Below are 25411 nucleotides of genomic sequence, written 5' to 3'. Positions count from 1 at the left end.
CCAAAGAGCGTCTACTAGTCTTAAGGACCAATCCTTACGATTAGCAGCAATAGTCTTTTCCAATATGCGCTTAATCTCCCTATTGGCTAGCTCGGCTTGAGCATTGGTTTGGGGATGGTATGGTGTTGCAACCTTATGCAGTACACCATATTTCTTCATTAATCCTGCCACAACTTTATTACAAAAATGGGAACCCCCATCACTGATGATTGCTCGTGGCATCCCAAATCGACTGAATATGTTTTCTTTCAAAAATTTCACGACAGTCCTATGGTCATTTGTTCTGGCCGGGATTGCTTCTACCCATTTGGACACATAGTCAACAGCAAGTAAGATGTATTCATGACCAAATGAATTGACAAATGGGCCCATAAAATCCATACCCCAACAGTCAAAAACTTCTAACACTTGGATCGGATGTAATGGCATCATGTTTCTCCTTGACAGACTTCCTAACCTTTGACATCGATCACAATTTGAACAGAACTTGTACACATCCTTGAACAGTGTCGGCCAATAAAATCCACTCTGAAAAATTTTTGCAACTGTTTTCTTGACAGAAAAATGGCCTCCACATGCAAGAGTATGACTGAAATTGATGACACTTTGTTGCTCATGATCGGGTATGCATCTACGGATGATTTGGTCAGGACAATACTTGAAGAGGTAGGGCTCATCCCAAAAGAATGTTCTGACTTTTCTGAAGAATTTATGCCTATCTTGCTTACTCCAATGGTCTGGGATCAGACCAGTTGCCAGGTAGTTCGCAATGTCGGCATACCAAGGGACAACAGATGATGCACGAATAACATTCACTTTAAACAGTTGCTCATCAGGGAAATTGTCATGAATTGGTTCATCAAATTGTGTGAGATCTTGACTTGGAATCCTTGACAAATGGTCAGCCACCACATTTTCTACTCCCTTCTTGTCTCTGATTTCAATGTTGAACTCTTGCAGGAGTAAGATCCATCGGAGCAGACGGGGTTTTGCATCTTGCTTTGTGAACAAATACTTCAGAGCAGCGTGATCAGTAAAAATGATCACTAGTGACCCTACGAGGTAAGATCGAAACTTGTCCAGGGCAAAGACAACTGCTAGTAACTCTTTCTCTGTAGTGGTGTAATTCTTTTGTGCCTCATTAAGAGTTTTGCTAGCATAATATATCACATGAGGTTTCTTATCCTTCCTCTGCCCTAACACAACTCCTACCGCATAATCACTAGCATCGCACATAAGTTCAAACGGGAGGGACCAATCAGGGGACTGAATGATAGGTGCTGAAATGAGTGCATCTTTCAATTTATCAAAAGCATTTTGACAGGCAGGACTCCATTCAAACGGAACATCTTGAGACAACAAATGGCACAAGGGTCTTGTTATGGTGCTAAAGGAAGCAATGAATCTCCTATAAAACCCTGCATGTCCCAAAAAACTTCTGATGTCTTTCACATTCCTAGGGATGGGGAGTTTTTGAATTGTTTCAATTTTTGACCTGTCTACCTCCATCCCCCTAGATGAAACGATGTGCCCCAAGACTATGCCCTGTTTCACCATGAAGTGACATTTTTCCCAATTGAGTATCAGATTTGTTTCCTCACATCTTGCTAAAACCTTTTTCAGATTCTCCAAACAGGCCTCAAAGTTACTTCCATAAACAGAAAAGTCATCCATAAATACTTCAACAATCTGCTCAACCATTTCACTGAAAATGCTCATCATACACCTTTGAAAGGTGGCTGGAGCATTGCATAACCCAAATGGCATGCGCCTGTATGCAAATGTCCCAAATGGACATGTGAAAGTTGTCTTCTCTTGATCTTCTAGTGCAATTTCTATCTGATTGTACCCTGAGTAGCCATCTAAGAAACAATAGTAGGCTTGGCCTGCTATTCTCTCCAGAACTTGATCCAAGAAAGGCAAAGGAAAATGATCTTTCCTTGTCACAGAATTGAGCTTTCTATAATCAATGCACATACGCCATCCTGTCTGGATGCGCGTGGGAATCAGTTCATTGTTCTCATTTTTTACAACAGTGACTCCAGACTTTTTGGGTACTACCTGTGTTGGACTTACCCACTTAAAATCAGAGATTGGGTAAATTATTTCAGCATCCAATAGCTTAAGCACTTCTTTTCTGACAACTTCTTTCATGTTGGGATTTAATCTCCTTTGCATTTGCCTAACTGGTTTTGCTCCTTCTTCCAAGAATATCTTATGAGTACAGATCAAAGGGCTAATACCTTGCAAATCTGAAATGGTCCATCCTAATGACTTCCTGTGTGCTTTTAGAACTTCTATCAGTTGTTGCTCTTGCTGAGGTGTCAAACTTGAAGAGATCACCACTGGGAATGCTTCCCCTTCTCCTAGAAAGACATATTTCAAATCACTGGGCAATGGCTTTCTCTCAGGCGTGGACTGATGGCTATCAGGAGCCATGAGCTTACTGTCCAAGTTCCTTAATGGCTCTAAACCAGGCATCCATGTAGGCTTCTCACTTTCTTTGCTTATGACTTCCACTTCTTTTATTTCTTCGAGATCTTGATTTCCTTCTTTGGGTCTTCTCATGAACTCTTCAAAACAGTCATTGGTCAGTGTTTGGATCAAGTCTACCTCCTCCACTTCACTCTCAGTGTCCTGATGTTTGGCTACCCTAAAGATATTCATTTCTACAGTCATGTTCCCAAAAGATAGCTTTAACACACCATTCCTACAGTTGATGATGGCATTTGATGTGGCAAGGAATGGTCGACCTAAGATGACTGGCACAGGAGGTTGAGGCCCCTGATGCGGCTGGGTGTCCAAAACGATGAAGTCCACTGGAAAGTAGAACTTATCGATTTGTACCAGAACATCCTCCATAATTCCTCGTGGAACTTTGACTGATCGATCAGCCAGCTGAAGGGTCACTCTAGTGGGTTTAAGCTCACCTAATCCCAACTGTTGATACACACTGTATGGCAACAAATTGACACTAGCTCCTAAATCCAAGAGTGCCCGATCAACCTTTTGACTTCCTATGATGCATGTAAATGTTGGACAGCCTGGATCTTTGTATTTGGGAGGAGTTTTCAATTGGAGAATGGCGCTGACTTGTTCAGTCAAGAATGCCTTTTCATGCACATTTGTTTTCCTTTTGACAATGCACAGATCTTTCAAAAATTTTGCATATGAAGGTGTTTGTTTGATTGCATCCAACAGCGGGATGTTGATTCTCACTTACTTAAACACTTCATATATATCTGCATTTTGTTGCTCTTTTTTTAAATGATTCAACCTTTGTGGAAAAGGTGGTTTGGGCCTGTATTGAATTTCTTTCTCATCTTCTTTTTGTTTTTCATTTTTTTTATTTTTTTCATTTTTCTCATTTTTTTCATTTTTTTCCACGGTGGATTCATGATCTTTTGGTTCTTTTTCTTCATCAACATGTTGGTTTATCCTAGGATCAGTTGGTTTCTCAATTATTCTTCCACTTCTTAGGGCAGTCACTGCTTGCACTTGTTCATGAGTGTTGGTTTCACTATTTGAAGCTTCTACCTGGTTGGTTTGCCTAATTGGGTTAGGATTAGTTTGGGATGGAAACCTCCCGGGTTCTCTCACACTCAATGTTTGTGTTATCTTGGTCAACTGGCTCCTAATGTCTTCTATGGCTCTGTTTGTTTGGTCTTGATTTTTGACAAGCTGAGCAACCTGATTATTGATACCTGTTTGACTTTGGATGAACTGGTGCAAGGTATCTTCCAAAGATCTCCTATGAGGAGGTTGGTAAGTATTGGATGAAGAACCTTGATTTTGTTGGAAGGTATGTTGTTGTGTAGGGAAGGGAGGTTGAGAATGATTTCCAGAATCATTTCTCCAAGAAAAATTGGGGTGATTTCTATTATTGGGATGGTATGAATTGTAGTTCTGATTATTCCCATAATAGGCTCCACTCTGATTTTGATTTTGTCTCCCCTCAAAGTTGTGTGAATGATTGTTATTAGTCTGCCCATACAATACCTCCTTGAAAGCAGGTAGGGTAGGACATTCTTCAGTTGAATGATCTGTTGCATCACACACAGCACACTTTACTTCCACTTGATTAACAGATTGCACCTTTTTGGGTTGCATGTTTTCAACTTTCTTTGTTAAAGCAGTTAATCTTGCATTTAAATCGTCACTCTTACTCAGTTGGTATCTCCCTCTAGGTTGTGGATTTTCTCTTGAATCAAGAGCAGATGTTTGACCAACTTCCCAGTTCCTTGTATTCTCAGCCAATGTGTCAAAGAAGTGGAAAGCTTCTTCTGGAGTCTTCTCATAGAATTCTCCATTGCACATTGTAGAAACTAGCATTTTCAATTGGGGAGTGAGTGAATCATGAAAGAAACTGACCACTCTCCATTGCTCAAAAGCATGGTGCCGACAAGTGTGAAGAAGGTCTTTAAACCTTTCCCACGCTTGCGCAAAATTCTCATTTGGTTTACAGGCAAAGTTCATGATTTGTCTTTGAAGAGTAGCAGTTCTGTTGGCAGGGAAGTATTTTTTTAAGAAAGTTGTTTGCATTTCTCTCCAAGTTCCTATAGATCTAGGTGGGAGAGTGCTTAACCATATTTTTGCCTTATCTTTCAGTGAGAATGGAAAGAGTTTTAATCTTATGACATCCTCATTTGCTGTATGGTCCATGCAAGTGCTACATACTTCCTCAAATTCTTTCATATGAGTATATGGATTTTCAGAATCCATGCCATGAAAAGTTGGCAACAATTGGATTGTGCCAGGTTTGAAGTTAAACCTATGATGATTGATGGGAAGAATAATGCATGAGGGGGTTGTCTGCCTAGGAGGATGAAGATACTCCCTAAGGGGTCTGATCATCTCCTGATCAATGGGATCAGGGTCACCGTGGTCACTACCACGTGCAGACATGTTCTGTGGAAGTGGCATGTTCTCATTGTGTTGAGACATGAGTGACTGATTTTCTACAGTTTTACCTGACCTAAGTATCATACACTATGCAAAAATAAAGTAAAAAGAAACAGAGTTACCGAATTTATCAGGAGATGCTTCTTCTTATATTTTGTTTTTCCTTTTTGTTTTTGCCTCAATCTCCCCGGCAACGGCGCCAAAATTTGACTGCACTCTCACCCTGCAATTAAAACACAAAACAAAACACAATAAAAATTTTATATTTTATTTATTTATTTAGGCGAGAGGTTTATACTCGTCAATGTACGAGTGCAGTTGTAGTTCAAATTTAAATTTATACTTTCTGGATAAGTCCAGCTCGTCCACTGAGAGATTTATTTATGGCAAAAGAAAAAAAAGAATGTCACACACACGCACACGCATTTAGATGGATTGATAACATGATTTTTTATGATTTTTTTAGATAACAAATACTAGAAAATAAAGCAAGACAGAAGTTGAAATAAATACTAAACGTGAGAATATGAAATTGGAAAGTACTTGAGTTAAGACAATTTCAGTGCCAACCCGTTGATTCCCAAATATTAGCATAAAAGATTATCAACATTAATTTAATTTCAGATATGAGGATTTGTTATTAAATGCAATTAAAGATAATGATAGCTCTAGTTTAAGCAATCCCCATACATGATATGCGGGATTCTAATTTAAGAAACTACCATAAATTCAATTACAATTAATACACAAAACAACTAAATTAATCATCCGGGTTTGGGTATGATAGCGTTTCCAGTTCTAGTAACTCTCATGCGTGACATGAAAGCTCTAAGTTAGGCTTACGCTCCAATCCAAACCTAGTGATTTTTCAATAATCAAAACACACTCATATTGAAGTTTAAACCAATGTTACTCATTTAAAGCGTAGCTTTCTTTGGGAATCATTGGCGTTAGACACTGTCCTTGCCTTAACCCAAGATTAGATTTAGCTACTCATCTCTATTAAATTAATTGACAACAATTTAAATGACATAATTTAAATAACAGAATTTAAATGACAGGAATTAAAATAGAAGAAACTAACCGGCCATTTAGGCGGTAGATAATTAAAATACAAGAATTAAAATTGCAAGAATTTAAAGGCAAGAAACTAACCGTCCATTTAGGCGGTGAACAATTAAATGACAAGAATGAAAATTGCAGAAATTTAAAGGCACAAATTAACCGGCCATTTAGGCGGTGAATAATAAAGTAATAATAAATGACATAAGAATTTAAAAGAAGAAAGGAAGGAAATAAGATCACAAGAGAGAATACTAAAGAAAAGGGGAAAGAACAAGAACAATTCTCAAAGAGAGAATTATAACGAAACAACTAAACTTTGATTCAAGAACAATAATCACACTTACAAATGCAATCAAGTGATCTATTTATAGGCCACAAGATGCAATACAAACCACACAATTTCAATTATTCAACTAGACATAATTATATCTAATGGGCACTCACACACTTAAAGTTAAATGGATTTTAGCTATAATACACACCTAATATTAAATGGATTTTAGCTAAAATACATACCTAATAAAGCATTCATAAAGTTAAATGGATTTTAGCTATAATATCCACCTAATAGTTAAGTGGATTTTAGCTAAAAAACACACCTAATAAAGCTCTCACATAAAAAATAAAAATAGATTTCTATAAATTGATTTTTAATCTTCATTAGGATTAAAAATAATCCTTGGGCCTTCTCCAAATAATATCTTCCATGGGTTGCTCAAATTGGGCCTTAATTCTTCATGGGCTTAAATTCTTCATGGACTTTAATTTTTCATGTGCTTGATTTCTTCATGGACTTGAATTCTTCATGGGCTTGATTTCTCCATGGGTTTGATTTCTTCATGGACTTGAATTCTTCATGGACTTGAATTCTTCATGGACTTTAAGTCTTCATGGGCTTTAATTCTTCATGCCTAAAAAAAATAAAAATAATTTAATATTATTAATAAATTATATATTATATATATGTATTACACATGGCACATATATATATATATTATATTATATTATATATATTACATGAATGCATATAATGATGTATATGTATTATATATAATTTTATATATTATTATTATTATTATTAAATTTTACTTTAAAATTTCATTTCATTCATTTTTCAATTTAAACTTGCATATAACCATAAAATATATATTAATATCTAATTTAAACTATTTTTAAGATCAAAAGAAGGATATAATTATAACAAAATTTTTATAAAATTAACCACTAATCAAGGGTCAATGGTGTTTAGCATGATCGTTGTTGTATCATTTTGAGGCGATAGTATTTATTTTGATATATGTATGAGCGACTATATGATGTTGTTATCATTTGGTAGCTTGATACTACGTATTTTTTTGTGGAAATACTATGTAAGAACCTCGTGGAATGCCACGACATTTTGATGTTATTATATACGTTGCGTTATACTATGTCTCGTTTAGTTTTAAGATTATTGATCTTATTAGTTAAACGGGCAAGACTAGAGTTATCGGGATCTTATATGCATGTGAAGATTGTTCTTGAAATCTCTGTGGGTGCCAGCCATCGTATGTGTTGGGCATGTTAAAGCATATAACGATTGTTCTTGAAGCACTGCGCATGATGAACTTAAAAAAAAAAAAAAAAAGATTCTCAGGGATTCCCTTATAGTGACGCGCCCTTGCGAGGTGGGGTGTTACACTGATATTATTTTCTTCCTTACTTATCCTCAATATATACTACCATTTTCTGGGCTTTTGTGGTATTACATTTTCCCCCTTGAGCACATGACATCTTCGTCATGCGATCTTACAACTGATCTCAGATCTTCTCCCTTTTGAGGGTTGCCATCCTAGAAGCCTGCTAAGAGCCGCTCCTTATTTAGGCCCTCACACCCCGACTCCACTCCTCGCCCTCATCAGACCGTCTTTTCCAAGGGTCAACTATGATACCACCTGTAACATCTCGCATTTAATGATAAGAAGGAATGAAACAACTTACCCTGATGGGTTTACACCAACTTCCTAGGGGGTCACCCATTTTTGAGCTTTCTCAACTCAAGCATGCTTAATCCGGAAGTTTCTTGCCTACATTCAACTAAAAAGGTATCTAACTGGTGTTATTTCCTTCCTTACTTATTCTCGATATATACTACCATTCTTTAAGCTCTTGAGACATTACACTTATTCAACAAAGATGAAAAATTAAAAATTTCTAAAGTCTATGACATTATTATGTTTCACTAATTTGCAACAATATGTTTATTTTCAAATCACTTTTATTAATTTATATATCATAATCTCGCGTTGTCAAATGATTATTTAATTTAATATATGATAGGAAGTTCCACATGTAGAAATTAATTTGCAAAGGGATAGATCCTATAACAAACATATATAGGACTCTGTTACAGGTATTTTCTAGTCCGCATTTTATTGTCTGAAAACGACCTAGTGGATCAGCCCTTCAAAACTCGATAATCTCGGGTTGAAGACATCAAGGCGACGTCACAAGTTGCTTTGACTAAGTTCAGGTTGCAGAATGTCCTAAGCTGCGAGACACGCCGTCAGGCTATTCAGCTCGCATCACGTAGAGATAACGAATTTATTTGAAACGATTAGAGAAGAAGTCAACATTCATAATCTAAAGCAAATCAAATCCCTACAAATGCGAAATTCGTTCTTGATTAGAAGGGAGCAAATAAGAAAAACATTATTAACGTAATATTATCTTCTTGTTTTGAATTGGATCTCAATTGTAAATACCTCACACTATAAATAGAGATAAAAAACTATTGTATAGAGAGGAGAAAAATAACATACTATTACTTTATTGAAATAATTAGAGAGACAATTGTGGATTAGGTATCATTTAGGCCAATCACATAAAACTTCATTGCGTATATTATGTTTACTTTTTTAGTACAAATAAACGAATCACGATCAATTAATTCTGAATGTCGACTCTTAATAATTTGGTGCAATACTATTAGTTATTTTAATTGAACTGTCAGCAAAAGAATAAAAGAAAAGCAAAAGCTCTTCAAAAGGCTTTGCAACAAGACAATTGTCTCATTCCCACGCTCTTTGACACGCTTGATTTGATGTTTATCAACATGGTATAATTATAGGTCTATACAATGCATTTTTCATAGGATATATATATTGTCCCGATCTGTGATTCTATAAAATTAATTTTATTGGCTAGATCTAGAAGATCAGTGTTGGTTGATACCCGAAAAAAAGAATAATTTAATTACCCTTAGAGTGTTAGAATATTGTCTTGTCCGGGTGTTTTCCGGGGATGGGTTTTGTTTATACTATATAGCGGTGACCTACTATGGCTGTTTCAACGTTTCAGGGCTGGGCTCTTTCGGCTGTTGCTCCTCTTTAATAAAAATTTCACCATTTATTGAAAAAAAAGGGTTTCAGGTTTGGGCAACTAGCTAGCTAATGTGCTTCGCAATATCAGCTTTACAGAAATTATATATGCTTATGTACTTGGGTTTATTAGACATTAATATTGAAACTAAAAATACTGATATAGATGATATATGGCCCCCTTTTTTTTCTATAAAATTTTTGTTTTTTGAATGTGATGTAACTATTGAGAATTTAATTAAAATAGTATCCAACGAAGCAAAAGGCCGAAATTCAAAATCTCACCACCAACTCTGCATGTATTTAAGTAGTTGCAGGTATATTTATTTAACTTTAAAGAAACACGATCTAACTTATCACATTTTGGATGGAAAAGGTGTGGAAGACTGAGATTCGATCTAGAAGATTTAGGTTTTGTCATGGAGGACGATAGAGTAGAGCTCCGCGGAGAGAGACAGTGTAATTTATACATTTTCAGGACTAATTCAATGTCTTGAAAGTCTTTTTCTTGCATGCAAGGGCGACCTAATTGGACTTGGTAATGGAACCTCATTAAAACAAGCAAACGAACAAATTAAAACAAATTATGTGTCCGGCCAGCTGGGCTGGTACGTATAACCATTGCAAAGCCTTGTTAATTCTTTTTGCCCAAGTCCAAGATGCATGGCTCGATCCCCATATCTTGTGTCTATAAATACAGATACCATCTTTGCCTCTAAACTCAACCAAACTCCAAGTGCACAAAGCACAAGCATCATATTAATAGCAATCGATCTTCAAGAGCGTTATGGCTTTGCAAGGCAGCTTCTATATCTGTGCTTTCTTCGCCCTAGCTCTTGCAACCACGGCGCTTCCTCTGTCTGCATCACTCTCTCCTTATTACTACGACAAAACATGCCCCAACGCCTTGAAAACCATCAAAAGTGCTGTCGAGGAAGCCGTGAGGGAAGAGAGGCGCATGGGCGCTTCTTTGCTTCGACTTCACTTCCACGACTGTTTCGTCCTGGTATGTATGGTCTATAATCTATATTTAGCAGCACGGATACAACTATTTAATCTCTTTCCGAGATTTGATAATTCCATCTCCTAATTAATATGGTTGCTAATCGTAAGCTTAATCTGGTGATTATTTTGATGCAGGGATGTGATGCCTCAGTTCTTCTGGACCCAGCACCCACCATTGACAGTGAAAAGAATGCAATTCCTAACAAGGGGTCTCTCAGAGGATTTGAAGTTATCGACAAAATCAAATCGAGGGTTGACAAGGCCTGCGGGAAACCGGTGGTCTCATGCGCCGACATTGTGGCGGTTGCAGCTCGCGACTCGGTCGTTGCCGTGAGTTATAGTTACACTTCACATTCATTGTCTCGTAGAATATGATAATATTTTAAGCTCAAATGGTAGAAAAGATATGAAATTAAATAGTGAAGTAAAAGCTCCAAAGATCACAGAAAAGTAGATTATTAATATATTAATTGCTTTGGACGTCTCATCTTTATTAATTAATTATTGTAGTTTGTACAGCGAGCTGAAATTGTCTTATCTTGTTTGTATCATATACAGCTAGGAGGGCCAACGTGGCAAGTGCCACTAGGGCGGAGAGACTCAACCACAGCCAGCAGGACACTGGCCAACCGTGACATCCCCTCGCCATTCCTGGACTTGCCCGGCCTCATCGACAACTTTAAAAGGCAAGGCCTTGACGTCAAAGACCTCGTCGCCCTGTCCGGCGGCCATACCCTGGGTTTCTCGCGCTGTAAAAACTTCAGAGAACGGATCTACAACGAAACCAACATCGACCCCATCTTTGCTCGCCAGCGCCAAGCCACCTGCCCCAGAAAGGGCCACGACGGGAACCTCGCACCACTGGACCCCACACCTGCGCTCTTCGACACCAAATACTTCTCCAGCTTGGTTATGAGGAGGGGACTTCTGCATTCTGATCAAGAACTGTTCAAGTACGGTGGCCAAGCTGATTCGTTAGTGAGTGCATACAGCAGATATGCGGGGGCATTCTCCAAGGACTTTGTTGAGTCCATGATCAAGATGGGAAACATAAAGCTATTGACTGGTACACAAGGTCAAATTCGTGTAAACTGCAGGAAGGTTAATTCACATGTTTAATTAATTGAAGTACGTAATTATATATATTAATGGGGTTGTCCTTAAATATACAGTACGTAGGCGAGTGCGCGCGAGTGCATCTTTAATTTATTATTTCAAATAAAAATTGTTGCAGCAATATCTGTATCTGTTGTTGATCAGTTATAAGCTTAGATAGATGGAAGCGTATGATTCCTGTGAGTGTCTTATATTTGATCGATTCGATTGTAAACCTTAATTTATTCAAATGTCTTAAATAAAATTATGCCTTCCTTCTGATAACTATTTTATATAATCCGGTGCAAGCCCTATTTTTACCTGCATATGTCATCACATTTACATGGAATTCTCAATAAAAGTTTTATATATATATATATGATATTACAAGAAAATAAAAAATATATCAAAAAAACCCATACAATATAACATTTTCATTTCTCAAGACATAATAAAAAAATAAAATTAATTAATTATTAATAATATATATATATATGAGTTGGGCACAAGTCCCTAAACCCATATCCGCACAAATTTTTCTTTCTTATTTCGTCCTATATTAAGAACTCTATATTGTTAAAAGAATATTTAATGTAAATATAACACACATAATTACATTAATAAAATATCGTAATTTTATTTATATCTTGTGTTGTTATCAAAATAAGTACAATAATAAAATTCATGATTGTGGGAGAGCCTTCAAGAGCCACACAAGGAATGTCGGCTCAATCTGAAATTGAAAAAGTATACAATAAATGTTTGCATAGGCTTTGGCACATTTAAAGAAGAGAAATCACTTCCTATTTATGGATTAGGGATTAGATAGCAGATTGAAAAATCTGCATATATTTTGAAATTAAATTAAATCGTTAACATTCATTCCATCATTCAAGATAAAAGCTTCAAGGTTAGTTAGCATGCTTCGAAGAATTCTTGAAAGACTTATTATTTTTTCAGAAAGTCTTCTCTTAACGTTCGGATGAGAGTTATATCTAGTGAATATGCAAAAGACTTCATGTTCGGATGAGAATTATATCTAGTGAATATTCAAAAGACTTAACTGAAAGAGTCTCTTAATACTTCGTGATTTCTTTTTTTATATCCTTAAATCTTTTATAAACTTATTTATTCTTATATCTAATATTTTTACAAATAAACTGTGATCTAAAATATATTTAAATACATGATAATAGATCATTTTTGATAAATTTAAAATTAAGAAGAAGTGAATTATAAGTTTATAATATCAATAAAGAGATAAGTTGTAATACCCCATATCTGTGTGAGGTCGTTATGTAATTTGGATGAGTTTAAAATACCGAAAAGTGAGTTTGATAATAAAATAAATTGTTAAATCAGTTGCAGGGAGTGCCTTAAAACCTGAGTGTATAAGGAAAATAATATGATATTGACGAGCGTTCCAAGATAAGATTTATAGTATTAAAAGAAATCGAAATTGAGACAATTTTTGGTACAACTATGATTCGGCCTGAGCAGCCGAATGATTGTAAGAGACCTTCGGGAAGTCAACTGGACCCTAAGTAGGTTCATATTTAGCATAAGGAGCAACCCTTAAGTAGTTTTAGAAAAAACAAAATGATTTTCGGTAAAAAAACACGATCTTATTTATATTTGAGCCTAAGTGTAATTTATTAATTTTGATCGATGGAGATCAATGATGGTTTTTCTGGGTTTTCAGGGGTGAAATGAAGATTTTGGAACTTAAGGGACTTGATGGAATTATTGGATAATTCAGGGGCTTGAGAATGAGGGCCAAAATGTAAGAGGAAGTTTTAAGGGGGGCCAAACTGTAAATAACAGAAAAAGAAGAAGAAAGCTCAGCCATGGTCGCCGCTACCCACTGCCATCACCGACCAGCCTTCGGGTGGTGCAGTTAAGGCCTTTTGAGGGTACGAAAATGGGCCCCACCACGTGGGGGTTTGATTAGGATTGAGTATGGGTCAAGATCGTCCAAGCACGGTCGTGATTTGACAAAAAATGGCGAGGCATGGCCGCGATTGCCAGATTTTTGGGGAATGACGATTCATATCGAATCATCATGATTTGAGGCCATTAAATGGTTGTAAGGATGATAGAGGCATCGATTTGACCAGATATGGCTCGATTGGGCTTCAAAAATGGGTATAAATAGAGGTTCGAATGTGGCCGAATACATCAAAAATTTTACTTCAAATTTCTCTCGTTTGGGAGCGAATCAGAGGTTTGGGATAAAGGCCTTTTATTCTCCGTGTATTGAGAATCATTTATGGAGAATTTTGTGAAGTTTCATTAAGTTTTGAAGGTGTTTCAAAGCTTGACAGAAAACGCGAAGCTTTGTCGGAGCTGGATTGTAAATCGACCATTTGGGCTATTTTCGGTAGGTTTTTCGGCCATATGAGAGTGCCATTGTGATCATCTTGAGGAGGGCTTCAAGCTGGTGTCGTCGGATCAGCCATTAGAGCAGGTCGCCGGTCACCATCGCCGTTGCCGGAGAAGATGACCGAAGGTAATTTTTGTATTTTTTAAATGTTAAAAATATAGAAAATTTGAGAAAAAAAATAGAATTAAAGGAAATAAAATTTTAAAAAAATGTCCAGAAATTCAATAAAAATGAATAGTTTATTTTGATGAATTTTTATCTTGAAAATTTATTGAGAAAATAATTATTTTGGATGTTTGAAAGGAAAGGTAAATGGAAAATAAATATGAGATATTTTTATAAAATTATGAGAAAATTCCAGAAGGATAAGGAATTTATTTTATGAGTTTTGGTGATTTTCATGGAGGAGATTCGAAGTAAATCAAGGAGAAATAAATTTTCTCAAGGAAAAGTAATTATGAAAATTAGAGAAAATAGGAAAAAAATTTGGAAAATTTCCAGACACTTCCAGAGGCTTATAAATATTGTTTTATGAATTCTTGTAGAGAAAAATTTAGAAAAATACTTGAAAAGGTATTTATTTGAAATTATCGAGAGAAAAATATGATGAAATTAGAGAAAAATTATGAGAAAATTGGGAAAATAGATATTTATTTTCCTTTGAATGCATATGATGTCTAAGGTATCGTTGAAGCTCTAGGTTGAACTATAGAGCTCCTGGCATGAGAATTGAGGTCAGGCACGCATTTCGAGGAATCTTGAACTTAGCCCCAATGTGAGTGGTTCTACCGGAAAAACTTATTTGTGGCATGTGAATGGTTTCCTGTGAGTTGTTCAATCCAATTCTTGTGCATATTCTTGTTACTTTTGATTTATCGTGAGTGGTTGGTTTTGTGCGATGGTTCATCCAAACGATTATTTACACATGCATTAAATTTCGTACGGAAATTGCATACATTGAAATTTCGATTTTATGTTATGCATGTTATAATTTTCGGCATTGGCATGTTATGTGTTGTCCATGTGGGACGTGGGTTGTTAACTTGTGACATGACCCTTGAGTGACAGCACTCGAGATGCGTGCTGAGGATTGATGTTATGTGACCCACTTAGAACGGGGCTAAGACGGACTTCACCTTACGGTACTCAAGTGGCGGGGCTGAGAGTGGACACTACTCTAGTTTCCTTTTAGCAATAGCATTAATACTGAGGTATCGTTAATTTCGGGGATAGTGCTGATATGATACTCTTGGGGCTAGGGTGGCGTTGGATTTTGGAATGCTTTTGAGTATGAGCGTAATGCCTAACAATGATAATGGGGTGATTCTCGGGTTCATATGTCGAGATTGTCCCTCTTAAGCAGGATTGTGTTTACCAATGGGTCGATGTGGTCGTGTCGTCTTTAGAGATATTACATTTTTCCCGGTTAGGGTTAAGTGCTATGTGGGATTCTCTTAGGTTGGGGCATGTCAGGATTTGTGGGTTTTATACATGATTTTGCATATATTTATGAAATGTTTTTGAACTCTCATTTAGATAATTCAGCATCTAATTTGAACTATGTCCCTGAAATATTCAAACGTTTCAAATGAAAGCAGTGGCGCTAAGGGAAATGATGTCGTCGAGATGTAACTGCTATGTTTAGTTTTCGTAGGTCTTTGTCTATGTATACGATATTCAGAGATTATGTAATATTTTGATATTTTCATGTGAAACATCGATTTGGTTATTTAACTGTAAAAGGAATTTGTCGATTATATATCTTTGAGGTTTCGATCTTGTTTCCGCTGATATGATTGATAATACTTATCTTAGTCTATAAATTTTTAAATTTTGATATGCTGAGAAAGTATAATCGAGATTGTTGGGAAATGATTATGAAGAATGTACGTATATCAAGAGACTTATGTTGTGTGTTTGATATTAAAAAAAAAATATTTTCAAAATTTTGAGGTAATGCGCATTGTGAAAGAACGAGGTGTTACATAAGTGATGGTGGGGCCGAAAATCCAGTGCCGGGCCTAATTTTCCTCGCTGCTGATCTGTCAAAAAATGAGTGGGCTAGTGATAGCGGTGAGGGTGGGGTGTCGAGCACAGGATCCGAACTCATGCGGGTCAACTTGATCGGGACTCAACTCAAAGTGGTAAAGTTCCAAAACAAAGAGCCGACGGGAAGCAACTACCATTCAATCGCTCTTCTCCCGGAGGCAGCAGTCAGTGCCTACTAGTCATCTTCTTCCTTCCCTTCTGTAGCCATATCTCCTTCAGACAAATATGGCGTTCCCCAAATCCTTTCCAAGAGGTACGTTCTTGGATTTTGGCTCAGAGTACCCTTCTTCTATCTGGTTTCTCTGCATCTGTTGTACTTGTAACTTTGTTCTTTATACACGTATCAAATTTCTGTATATATGCATAAACGTATGTCTGGGTTTGTATATATGATTGGAACTATTTGTCCGATGCATAATTCTTGGTGGTTTGGTGACTTATTGTCTTTATTGGCGCTTTTTATTGAGAATCTGGTTCTGGTTCTTTCTTTGTGGGCTTGATTTGGCAGAACTATAGGTCTGATTCCTTCAAGGTGAGTAATTTTTTGAGTTTGTAAAGAAAATCTTGGGAACAGCCCTTGCATCGTCTCAGAGGGCATAATCTTACAGTTGTCGATTTTGTTGTCTCCTTTGATTGTTTGAGACATGATTTTATATGAAATCATTTTGAGTAGATGCAATGGACTAAGCTCCCAGAGCAGGAACTTCAGAGAGGCGGGCTTCTTGTTATTTCGAGTTGGGGTTAATTTAGTAACCAAGCTTAGCATTGTTAGGCTCACCGACAAGATGCAAAAATTGGTTTTGGTAGCTTAATTTTGGGACTGATGTTGAATGTCCTGCTCATGATCATGAATGGTTTCAGCTTGCCTGTGCTTTCTTATTCAAGCTCCACCAGGTGTTGTAAGCATAGGAAGTTACCTCTAGTTTTGTGGTATGCTAGTTTCAATGTTATTTCTTGTTGGGGCATGTATGTTGAACTTCCTAGCCTTAATCCCACTAGGTGGGTGAGGTAGGCATGAATGCAACGGGGTGGGAGGGAGGGATACTTCCTGTATGTACGTTTTTTAGCAATGTTGCATTCACCAGTTTGCCTATTGTGGTCATATAAAGTATTGAACTACACAAATATAGGTGGCCTAATTAGGCAATTACTAGCTGGCCCAGACCATGCTTCTTGTTGACATCCACTACTTCATCAACTAACAAACTGCCATGAAGTTTTAGAACTACATGCTTGGCTTAGAAGTTGTGATGAATAAAACTTCTCCTGCTCAGTGCTCACTTTTTGAGCACACGGTCCTACAAGGAAATAAGTGGAAAGTTGACATAATTCCTATTGCTCTGACCAAAGTATCTGTCATGAAGATATCTCTCAATTCATCTTCCTTCTACTAGGATAAAGTATCCATAATTGTTGTTAGACACATATCTACCCCCTTATATGTGAGGCTATGCAAGTCCATTCTCAAAACTGTAACTGCTGGCAGTTTATGTAAAAACACGAATGATCTAAATATGGGATGTTGGATTTTATCTTGCTAGTTATGATTCAAATTCTGTGAGCATAGAATAGGATTGATATTGAATTCACAATCTTATGATTTGGATTGCAGTCTCCCTTGATATTTATGTGCATGTAGGGTTTAGTCAATCTAGATAATATGTTTGTGAGTTTTTATTTGTTACCTCTTGTCTAAATTATTATGACTTTATTTTTTGTTTTTCAACTATTGTTCCATAAATAAATTTGTCATGTTGATGGTTAGCCTTTTCCTGCAATCTTGATGTTTTCTGGGTTCAATTGAATTGCTTTGCCTCAGGTGCCATGGTCATAAAACTTGGGCTTTTAGTTCTTTTTCTTCTTGGCGGTAATTGGGCTTGTGATGCCAGAGAATTGATGACTGGAGATCTGTCCAGAGAAACTATTGCTTCTGATATTTTGGGTAGTTTTCTCAACCTACTCTTCTTTTCAAGTTTTATAGAATTTCTAGATGAATCGATCAAGATGGTAACTTTTAGAGCTCATTCATGCATTTATCTTATCTATTTGGTATAACTGAACCTTGTTTTGAGGAACATAAACTAGTACATCTGGTGTGTCTTGGACATTGACAATTGTTGGACACTTGGGGGTACGTCATGCACTTATCCAAATATTTCATATTATTTTTTACTTTCTTATCAGCGGATGCTTAAGTAAACATATGAGGTATTTTATAAATTATATGGGTCTTACAGAAAATATGACCATGGATAGAGATGATAGCAACCTTGATATGTTGTTCTTGTAGAACCACAACTGATGTTTGAAGAAAATAAATTGAAAATCAATTATGAAATAATAACAATATAAAGCTATATTTATTAATTCTTCCTCAATAAAAGTTTTAATGAGTTAACTTTCAATTTGTTTATGGACAGGGATTTATGGATATTTTGACTTTCTAGTGATACTTGTTTCCATTATGTGGAGTGTGAAAAATAAAGAATAAATAGGTCTTTTAGTTGAAAAGATGAAGACATAATTATAATTTTAATATGTACATGTAATATATATGAATATATATACACTTAAGTTGTCAAGTGCTTTTTTTTTAATTGCACGTGCATAGCATGGGCTACACCTCTAATATATATATATATATGGAAACACTGTCAAAATATGCTGTGGTGGCGTCCCCATGTTTTGTTCATATCCCACATCCATATTGTTGCTTCCTAATTGGCAGTTCTGCTGTTACTACTTGTGAATCTTTATTCTCTAGTTGCATATACCCGATTGGTTTATACATTTGAATTACTTCTTTGATAGGGTATTCAAAGTCCTTTTTCAACTATTAAAATGTACTGACATGCTAAATAATGAGAACGACAATCGTTCCTCAGTAAGGATACTTTGAACTCATGGGTCGTTTTCAGGGATGATGAACACTCAAAGAATATCCTGATTAATTAGTTTCTTCTGGCTACAGTTTTGCAAATAGAACTCAAGGACTCAGAATGGGAAGTTAGATCTTCAGAAGAAGTTGGCAAAAAGGAAACTGTGTGCACGTTCTGTGAAGAGCTTGCTGCTGAGGCAATAAATTATCTTCAGGAAAACAAGACTCAGGAGATCATTGACATGCTTCACAAAACCTGCTCGCAGTTACTCCATTTTGAGCAACAGGTGGTCACTGACTTTTAGTGGTGCTGGTTGTTGAAACTGCATGATTAAACTAAAAACAAGTGCTAGTTATCCCAAGTTGTAGAGACTGTCAAGCCTGTCATGTCTGACTCATCAACACTTGTAGGACTAACGAACTTCTAGAGTAGGTCGCTTCTAAAAAGATATTCTGTGTTTGCCCACCGAAAGCATCAACAATCACATTATTTCATCCATCATTAGTTTGTTGTTTCCCTTAATCACTATTTGCAAAAATTAAACAGTGTGCTCTTGAATGATTCTGTCATTTGTTTCATGATGATTGATTTTTGTAGATTTGGCATTAATGATGCTAATTACAAAACAGGAGAAGATACTTGCTTTTCTGTTTGTTTATATATTGCTCTATTAAAAATGGATTAGATGAGCCTTGGTTGAATATGCATGTTATAGACATTGATTTTAGGTGATCACAAGTTATGATCAATCATCAGTCCTTTATTCTGATATTTATGTTGTTTTATTGCTGAATAATCTAAGTAACTTGCATTTTGTAATATTTTTTTGGCAGTGTATTACTTTGGTGGACTACTATGTTCCCCTGTTATTCTCAAAGATTGAATCAATGCAACCAGGGGATATCTGCCGAAAGTTGAATCTATGTGAACTAAGGACAATCAATTCTAGGCTAACATCAGAGAGTAAGTGTAAAATTTGTCATCATGCTGTTGAAGAAGTTCTTCTCAAGTTCGAAGATCCAGAAACACAGGTATGCCCATGCATCATAATCCTGTCACCATGAAAAAGTGTTTATAATTATATCCTGAAATTTTCAACTTCATATTCCTTGTAGTGGCTTTACACATATAAACTGTTTTACTTTGCTTTATTTTGTTTGTTAATGAATTTCACAGCATGAACTTGTTAATCTGGCTTAAGTTCAGAAACCTTCTAAAACCAACTCCAACTCCTCCCTCTAGAAGAGATGCTTTTTGGGATTGGTTCTACAAGTTCATATTCATTATGCTTGTTGGATGTCTGCATTGGTATTTAGGACAATTTGTTGAGGTGTGAATTAGTCAATATATTACCATTGCTTTGAATATAGCCAGCCCTTGGAGTGTGGCATCAACAGGTTTGCATCCTTGTTATGCCAACTGTTTTGGTCGGTACTCTAGCCTTCCCAAAAGCTGTGACTCACATCGTCCAGAAAACCCAAAACCAAATAAAAAGGAATGAGCATGCAGAGATATGAGCGCAATGGTGGAGGAATGAATAGTTTTGGGTAGAAAAATGTTGCAGTTTTAACTTAATGCTTTATTCTTTATATGAAAAAAATCCACCTAATTTTTTCCTCCAAAAGTTGTCTGTCCTCTAAGATGGGGAATAGTAAAAGATTACTGCACCTTGAGATGCACTTCTGTGAGGAAATAAGCAACGAGGGATAGTAGGACAAAAAGTCTTGCTCATTAGAGGGGAATTTGGAAATAATACTCCACTGCCTTATAGAGAGAGTTTTGGAAAGTAAATCCTTGCTCTCCCCCAACCATGTATGTGTTGATTTCTTGTGCATGCCATCTCTGATTCAAAATGAACTAGAACCAAACAACGCAAATTGCATGGAATTTGAGGATTGCTGGAATATCATGTTTTTTGGGTCTGTAGCGAGTAATGAGTTATTTCTTCAGGTACTTGCAACACCACTACCAGCTTTTATGTGAGAATATAAATTCACATGGTGAAAGAGCACCCATTATGCTGCACTAATATTTCCTGTGTTCTTTGAAACTAAAAATTCGCTCTCCTGGATTTGGGGAGAAAACAACTGCAATTTGTTTCAGTTTTGCATGGATATTTAACGCCAAGCAGCTTATTATCCTTTTCTTTATTTTGGCTTGCATTTCAGTTAGAGATCATTCGGTTGCTTCTGAAGGCATGCAATGCTGTGAAGGGCTATACAAAAAAGGTCAGAAACTTATGCACAGAAATGATTGAAAATTTTGCATGGATGGAGAATTTATGACATTTGCTAGAAGTTAGCCATGAGGTTCTTTGTCTAATCTGATTCCTTTAATCAAGACTGGCCTGCAGCATGATAGATTCATTGCTCCAGTATAACAAGTGAGAATTATCTGCCGGTTAATGATCAGGCACTGATCCAAAAACCATCTCACTGATCTGAATTCACCAACTGGACCAGAGCTTCAGTTTCTGGATCCAACATCCAATATGCTGAGCACTTTAAATTATGTATATATTGATATCTGTTATTATTTTTGCGACAATAATTTGCTAAAGAGCGAAATCCACAAAGTAACATCATACAATAGCTCAATCAATCTTTTGAAGATGGTACCTTTGTTTTGTTTGATGAAAAATCCATATTTTGGCTCTGGTTTTGTTTTATTCTTCCCCGTTAATTATCATCTCAATCTGATTATCTGCTGCATTTTTTACTCTTTGGGCAGTGCAAGACCATGGTTTTCGAGTATGGACCCCTGATCCTCTTCAATGCAGAGAAATTTCTTGAGAAAACGGACATATGCACTGCAATCCGTGCCTGTGATTCGTCTTCTGGTGGTGATGGGAAGCAAGCATTAGCAGTGCAGTAGAACAAATGTGCTGGCTTTCTGGTTGCAAAGAAGTGCAACTGGAGAAAATACACATTATTGAAATGTCATATCTGTAAACAGAATTATTCGCATATACTCCTCCCCTCCCCTGTACAACAAACAAACTTTTGTTTTATTATACATTCCAGCTCTCAAATCATTTCATATGCTCGTCGCCTGTGTAATAACAAATTCATATTAGTTGCTCAATTTTGCAAGTAGAACACTCGTCCTAATCCTCTATCTATCCAATAATTTTTCTATTCTATGGTTGTTGGGCACATATCTTGTCTGTTCATAGGGTAATGGCTTTAAAAACAAGTGGGTTTTGCAATAAAAAGAGTTTGAGTGGTTATCCCTATCCCTTTACCCAGCTGGCCCAAGGGATAAACTCTAAGAAAGTATGCTCAGGCTCTTCCAATGAGTTTTTGCTTTCAATTGATACCAAGTTAACAGTTTGTTTCCTAATGGATAACAGCAACCTAAGCAGCTAAGCTTATCATGTCATGCTAATCCAAAACAGTGCAGTAGATAATGATATTAATCTGTTCTACTTTTCTTGTGTTTTTTTCCCCCTTTCACATTACACTTTGCTGTGTGGACGCTGCAGCACCTCTTGCTTTATGGGTTCTTAATTGACTTTGGGAAATCTAATAAATTTTTCAAATTTTGTCCTCCAAGTCCTGGCTTTTTATTTTATCCCAAGTTGGCAATTTTCTTAACATTCACACGTCAATGGTGAAGAAATAAACATTATAATATAAGAGTGTGAGGATGTTATACAAATACAAATTTGGTATAAAATATTTAATTAAAATGTTGTGATTTTCCTCTAATTAGAGATTTTATAGAGTTTTAAAGGTTTGACAAAACTTTTACTTTTAAATAATAATAATAATAAAGAGATTTGTGTTAATTCCCTCTTTAAAAATATCTACTAGTAGGGTTAGCTTTTGTTTCCGCATCGCCGGTGTATGTATATATATATATGCTTGTATTGTATTTATGCATATTTTTGCATGAGCTGAGCTCCTTCTCTCTCTTGACCAGCTTCTTCTTCGGATCCCAATTTCGAGCTTGATTCCTCGTTGCAAAGGTAATTCAACAACTCGATTCAATCCCCCTGTACAATGTTTACGTGAACTTTGATTGTCGTAACAATTTGTATTGGCACAAATTTGTGGATAAATCGTGATTTCCGTATGAGTTTGCAGTCTCTGTGTTTTGTTTTTTTGGGGTTAATTTGCGTCGTGTTTGGATGCCGAGAAAAGGGTGGTTAAAGTAGAACAGAGTAGTATGTCTGGGTTCATCGAGTTTCGGTCCTTGATGTTTGAGATGATCAGGGAATAAAAGTAAGTTATCTGTTTGAAAAGTGAAGCCCAAATCTGTTTTTTTTTCGTTTGCCAATGAGAATTAGTTTATTCTCGGATATGTTTAACTTGCTTGATGTTTTTTTAACATCCCCAGCTTTCAGCGAATCCATTCATTTACTGGAATTATAGAAGATTGCAATCAACAATTCTTTTGTTTGCTAGGTAGAAATACTTGTAATTAACAATTCCAGTTCTACGTATATTGAGAAATTAAGATTAACAAATGCAATAACACGCCTCAAGAGCAAGTCTGCAGCGTGGAATTTAAGCACCTTCCCAGTTCCCCCTCAAGTACCTTGATTTTCCCTATTCATGTTATGGAACAGTGTCACGCACATACGCTGTTCTCCTCCTCTGTTTTTAAGGGCCTCTTTTCTTCTTTCCAGGTGATCGATCATCTTACTGGTGGAAGATCGATTGATGCTTTATTAGCAAACTCTGCTCTAAATCCTAAAGTGTTCTATAGTTCACCAATTAGCCAAGGAATGCGGAATGATGTGCTTGAGATCCATCATGTTTCTTGAGCTCAATGAGATTGAAGCTCCATCTGAGCTGACCTCATTTATCCTTGATGCGACCGGACACATAATTGGCAGCCCTTTCTTCGTCTCTGCTCGTGTCTCGGCTGTGGATGAATATTTTACAAGACAAGACGGGGTCATCGGTCTGGTGATCTTTGTGAAGATAGCTGAACTCTTATGATCCTCAATTTGATCCCCTTTCGGTAAAAAGCTCCATTGCGCGCCTTTGATTTTGTTAACAGAGCAGCATACTAGTGTGCATTACTTTCTGCGACTTGAGATGGACGATAAAGGGAGTGTATTGATGCGCAAGTATGAGCTAGGGAGTTTACTGGGACGAGGAACCTTCGCCAAGGTCCACCATGCATGGGACCTTAAAACTGGCCTGAATGTGGCAATTAAGATAATTGACAAAGAGAAAGTTCTGAAGGTTGGGATGATGGATCAGATCAAGCGGGAGATTTCAGTGACAAGGCTGGTCAGACACCCTAATGTTGTGCAGATTTATGAAGTTATGGCCAGCAGAACCAAAATTTACTTTGTCATGGAATATGTTAAAGGTGGTGAACTTTTCGACAAGGTAGCAAAAGGGAAGCTTGAAGAGGATGCTGCGAGGAAGATTTTCCAACAGCTGATCGGTGCTGTTGATTTTTGTCACAGCAGAGGTGTTTATCACCGGGATCTGAAGCCGGAGAACCTACTATTGGACAAGGATGGGAACCTAAAGGTTTCGGACTTTGGATTGACTGCCCTTGCTGAATCTAAGCGTCGAGATGGGTTGCTCCACACAGCTTGTGGAACACCTGCCTACGCTTCTCCTGAAGTGATCAGCAGAATAGGATATGATGGAACTAAAGCTGACATCTGGTCCTGCGGAGTCATCTTATATGTTCTACTAGCTGGCTATCTCCCATTCCGTGACTCAAATTTGATGGAGATGTATAGGAAGATTTGCCAAGCCGACTTCAAATTCCCCAAGTGCTTCTCCCCGGAAGCACGCAGACTGCTGGTGAAGATACTGGACCCGGACCCAAGTACGCGAATATCCATTCCCGGGATCCTGAAAAGTTCTTGGTTCCAAAAGGGCTTCATTGAATGCAATCCCAAGATAACTGACGACATGGAAGCAGACAGACTCAATGCGGATGGCTTATTTGGTGCAAATTGCGAGGATAACAAAACTGCAGCAGAGGTAAAGGAAGAATTGGAAAAGCCTAGCAACTTCAATGCTTTCGATATCATATCACTCTCATCTGGGTTTGACTTGACTGGTTTGTTTGAGGATAACGGGCAGAAGAGGCAGGTGCGTTTTTCATCCAGGCAGACCGCGAAGATTATCGTTTCCAAGATTGGGGACATGGCAAGGCGTGTGGGGCTGAGAGTAAGGAAGAAAGACGGGGGGTTGTTGAAACTGGAAGGAGGAGAGGGGGGCAGGAAAGGGGCCCTGTCTATTGAGGCTGAAATATTTGAGCTCACTCCCACACTTCATCTGGTTGAGGTGAAAAAATCTAGCGGAGATACTTTGGAGTATCTCAAGTTAATGAAGCAGGACATAAGGCCAGCGCTCAAAGACATCATCTGGACTTGGGAGGGCGATCAGCTGCCGCCCCAGCAGCATCAACAGCAAGACCAATTCCGGAGAGTCTAGCTTTCTGATGCTATATATGCTGTTATTGGCCATTGCGGCAGTAGGATGGAACCACACCATTAAGTAACAATAACGGACGTTGGTGCTTGGCTAGCTATGTAACTACTATTTTGACTTCACTAAATGAAATGAAATGCTCTTCTCTTTCAATTTTGAGCAACCTCCGACCTCCATACCAACCACAAGAACAAGTCTTTGAGCCGACTGAAAAACATGAATATGGAACCCTTATTATTTGTTTTCTTCTTCTTTGCTGTA

General features: G+C 37.0%; 3 protein-coding genes across 3 annotated transcripts; all 3 read left to right on the top strand.

Annotated features, from left to right (window-relative positions):
• The first annotated feature begins 9996 nt into the window (after nt 1-9996).
• Nucleotides 9997-11711, top strand: LOC127790197 (peroxidase 22.3-like). The gene is made up of 3 exons (XM_052319497.1): nt 9997-10332; nt 10467-10661; nt 10890-11711. Exons 1-3 carry the CDS (start codon nt 10114-10116, stop codon nt 11448-11450), a joined length of 975 nt encoding a protein of 324 aa, XP_052175457.1. The 5' UTR covers nt 9997-10113; the 3' UTR covers nt 11451-11711.
• A 4233-nt stretch (nt 11712-15944) lies between these two features.
• On the top strand, nt 15945-21847 carry LOC127790199 (uncharacterized). Its single transcript, XM_052319499.1, has 6 exons — nt 15945-16111; nt 17678-17800; nt 18830-19023; nt 19571-19768; nt 20906-20965; nt 21468-21847. Exons 1-6 carry the CDS (start codon nt 16084-16086, stop codon nt 21609-21611), a joined length of 747 nt encoding a protein of 248 aa, XP_052175459.1. The 5' UTR covers nt 15945-16083; the 3' UTR covers nt 21612-21847.
• Nucleotides 21848-22544: 697 nt separating this feature from the next.
• LOC127790195 (CBL-interacting protein kinase 2-like) lies at nt 22545-25303 on the top strand. Its single transcript, XM_052319495.1, has 2 exons — nt 22545-22707; nt 23371-25303. Exon 2 carries the CDS (start codon nt 23786-23788, stop codon nt 25151-25153), a length of 1368 nt encoding a protein of 455 aa, XP_052175455.1. The 5' UTR covers nt 22545-22707; nt 23371-23785; the 3' UTR covers nt 25154-25303.
• The last annotated feature ends 108 nt before the right edge of the window (nt 25304-25411 follow it).

Source organism: Diospyros lotus, chromosome 14 (genome assembly GCF_014633365.1).
Source record: "Diospyros lotus cultivar Yz01 chromosome 14, ASM1463336v1, whole genome shotgun sequence".
Taxonomy (NCBI): Eukaryota; Viridiplantae; Streptophyta; class Magnoliopsida; order Ericales; family Ebenaceae; genus Diospyros; species Diospyros lotus.
Note: the sequence above shows the minus strand (reverse complement) of the source record. Positions and strands in the feature narration are given on the sequence as shown.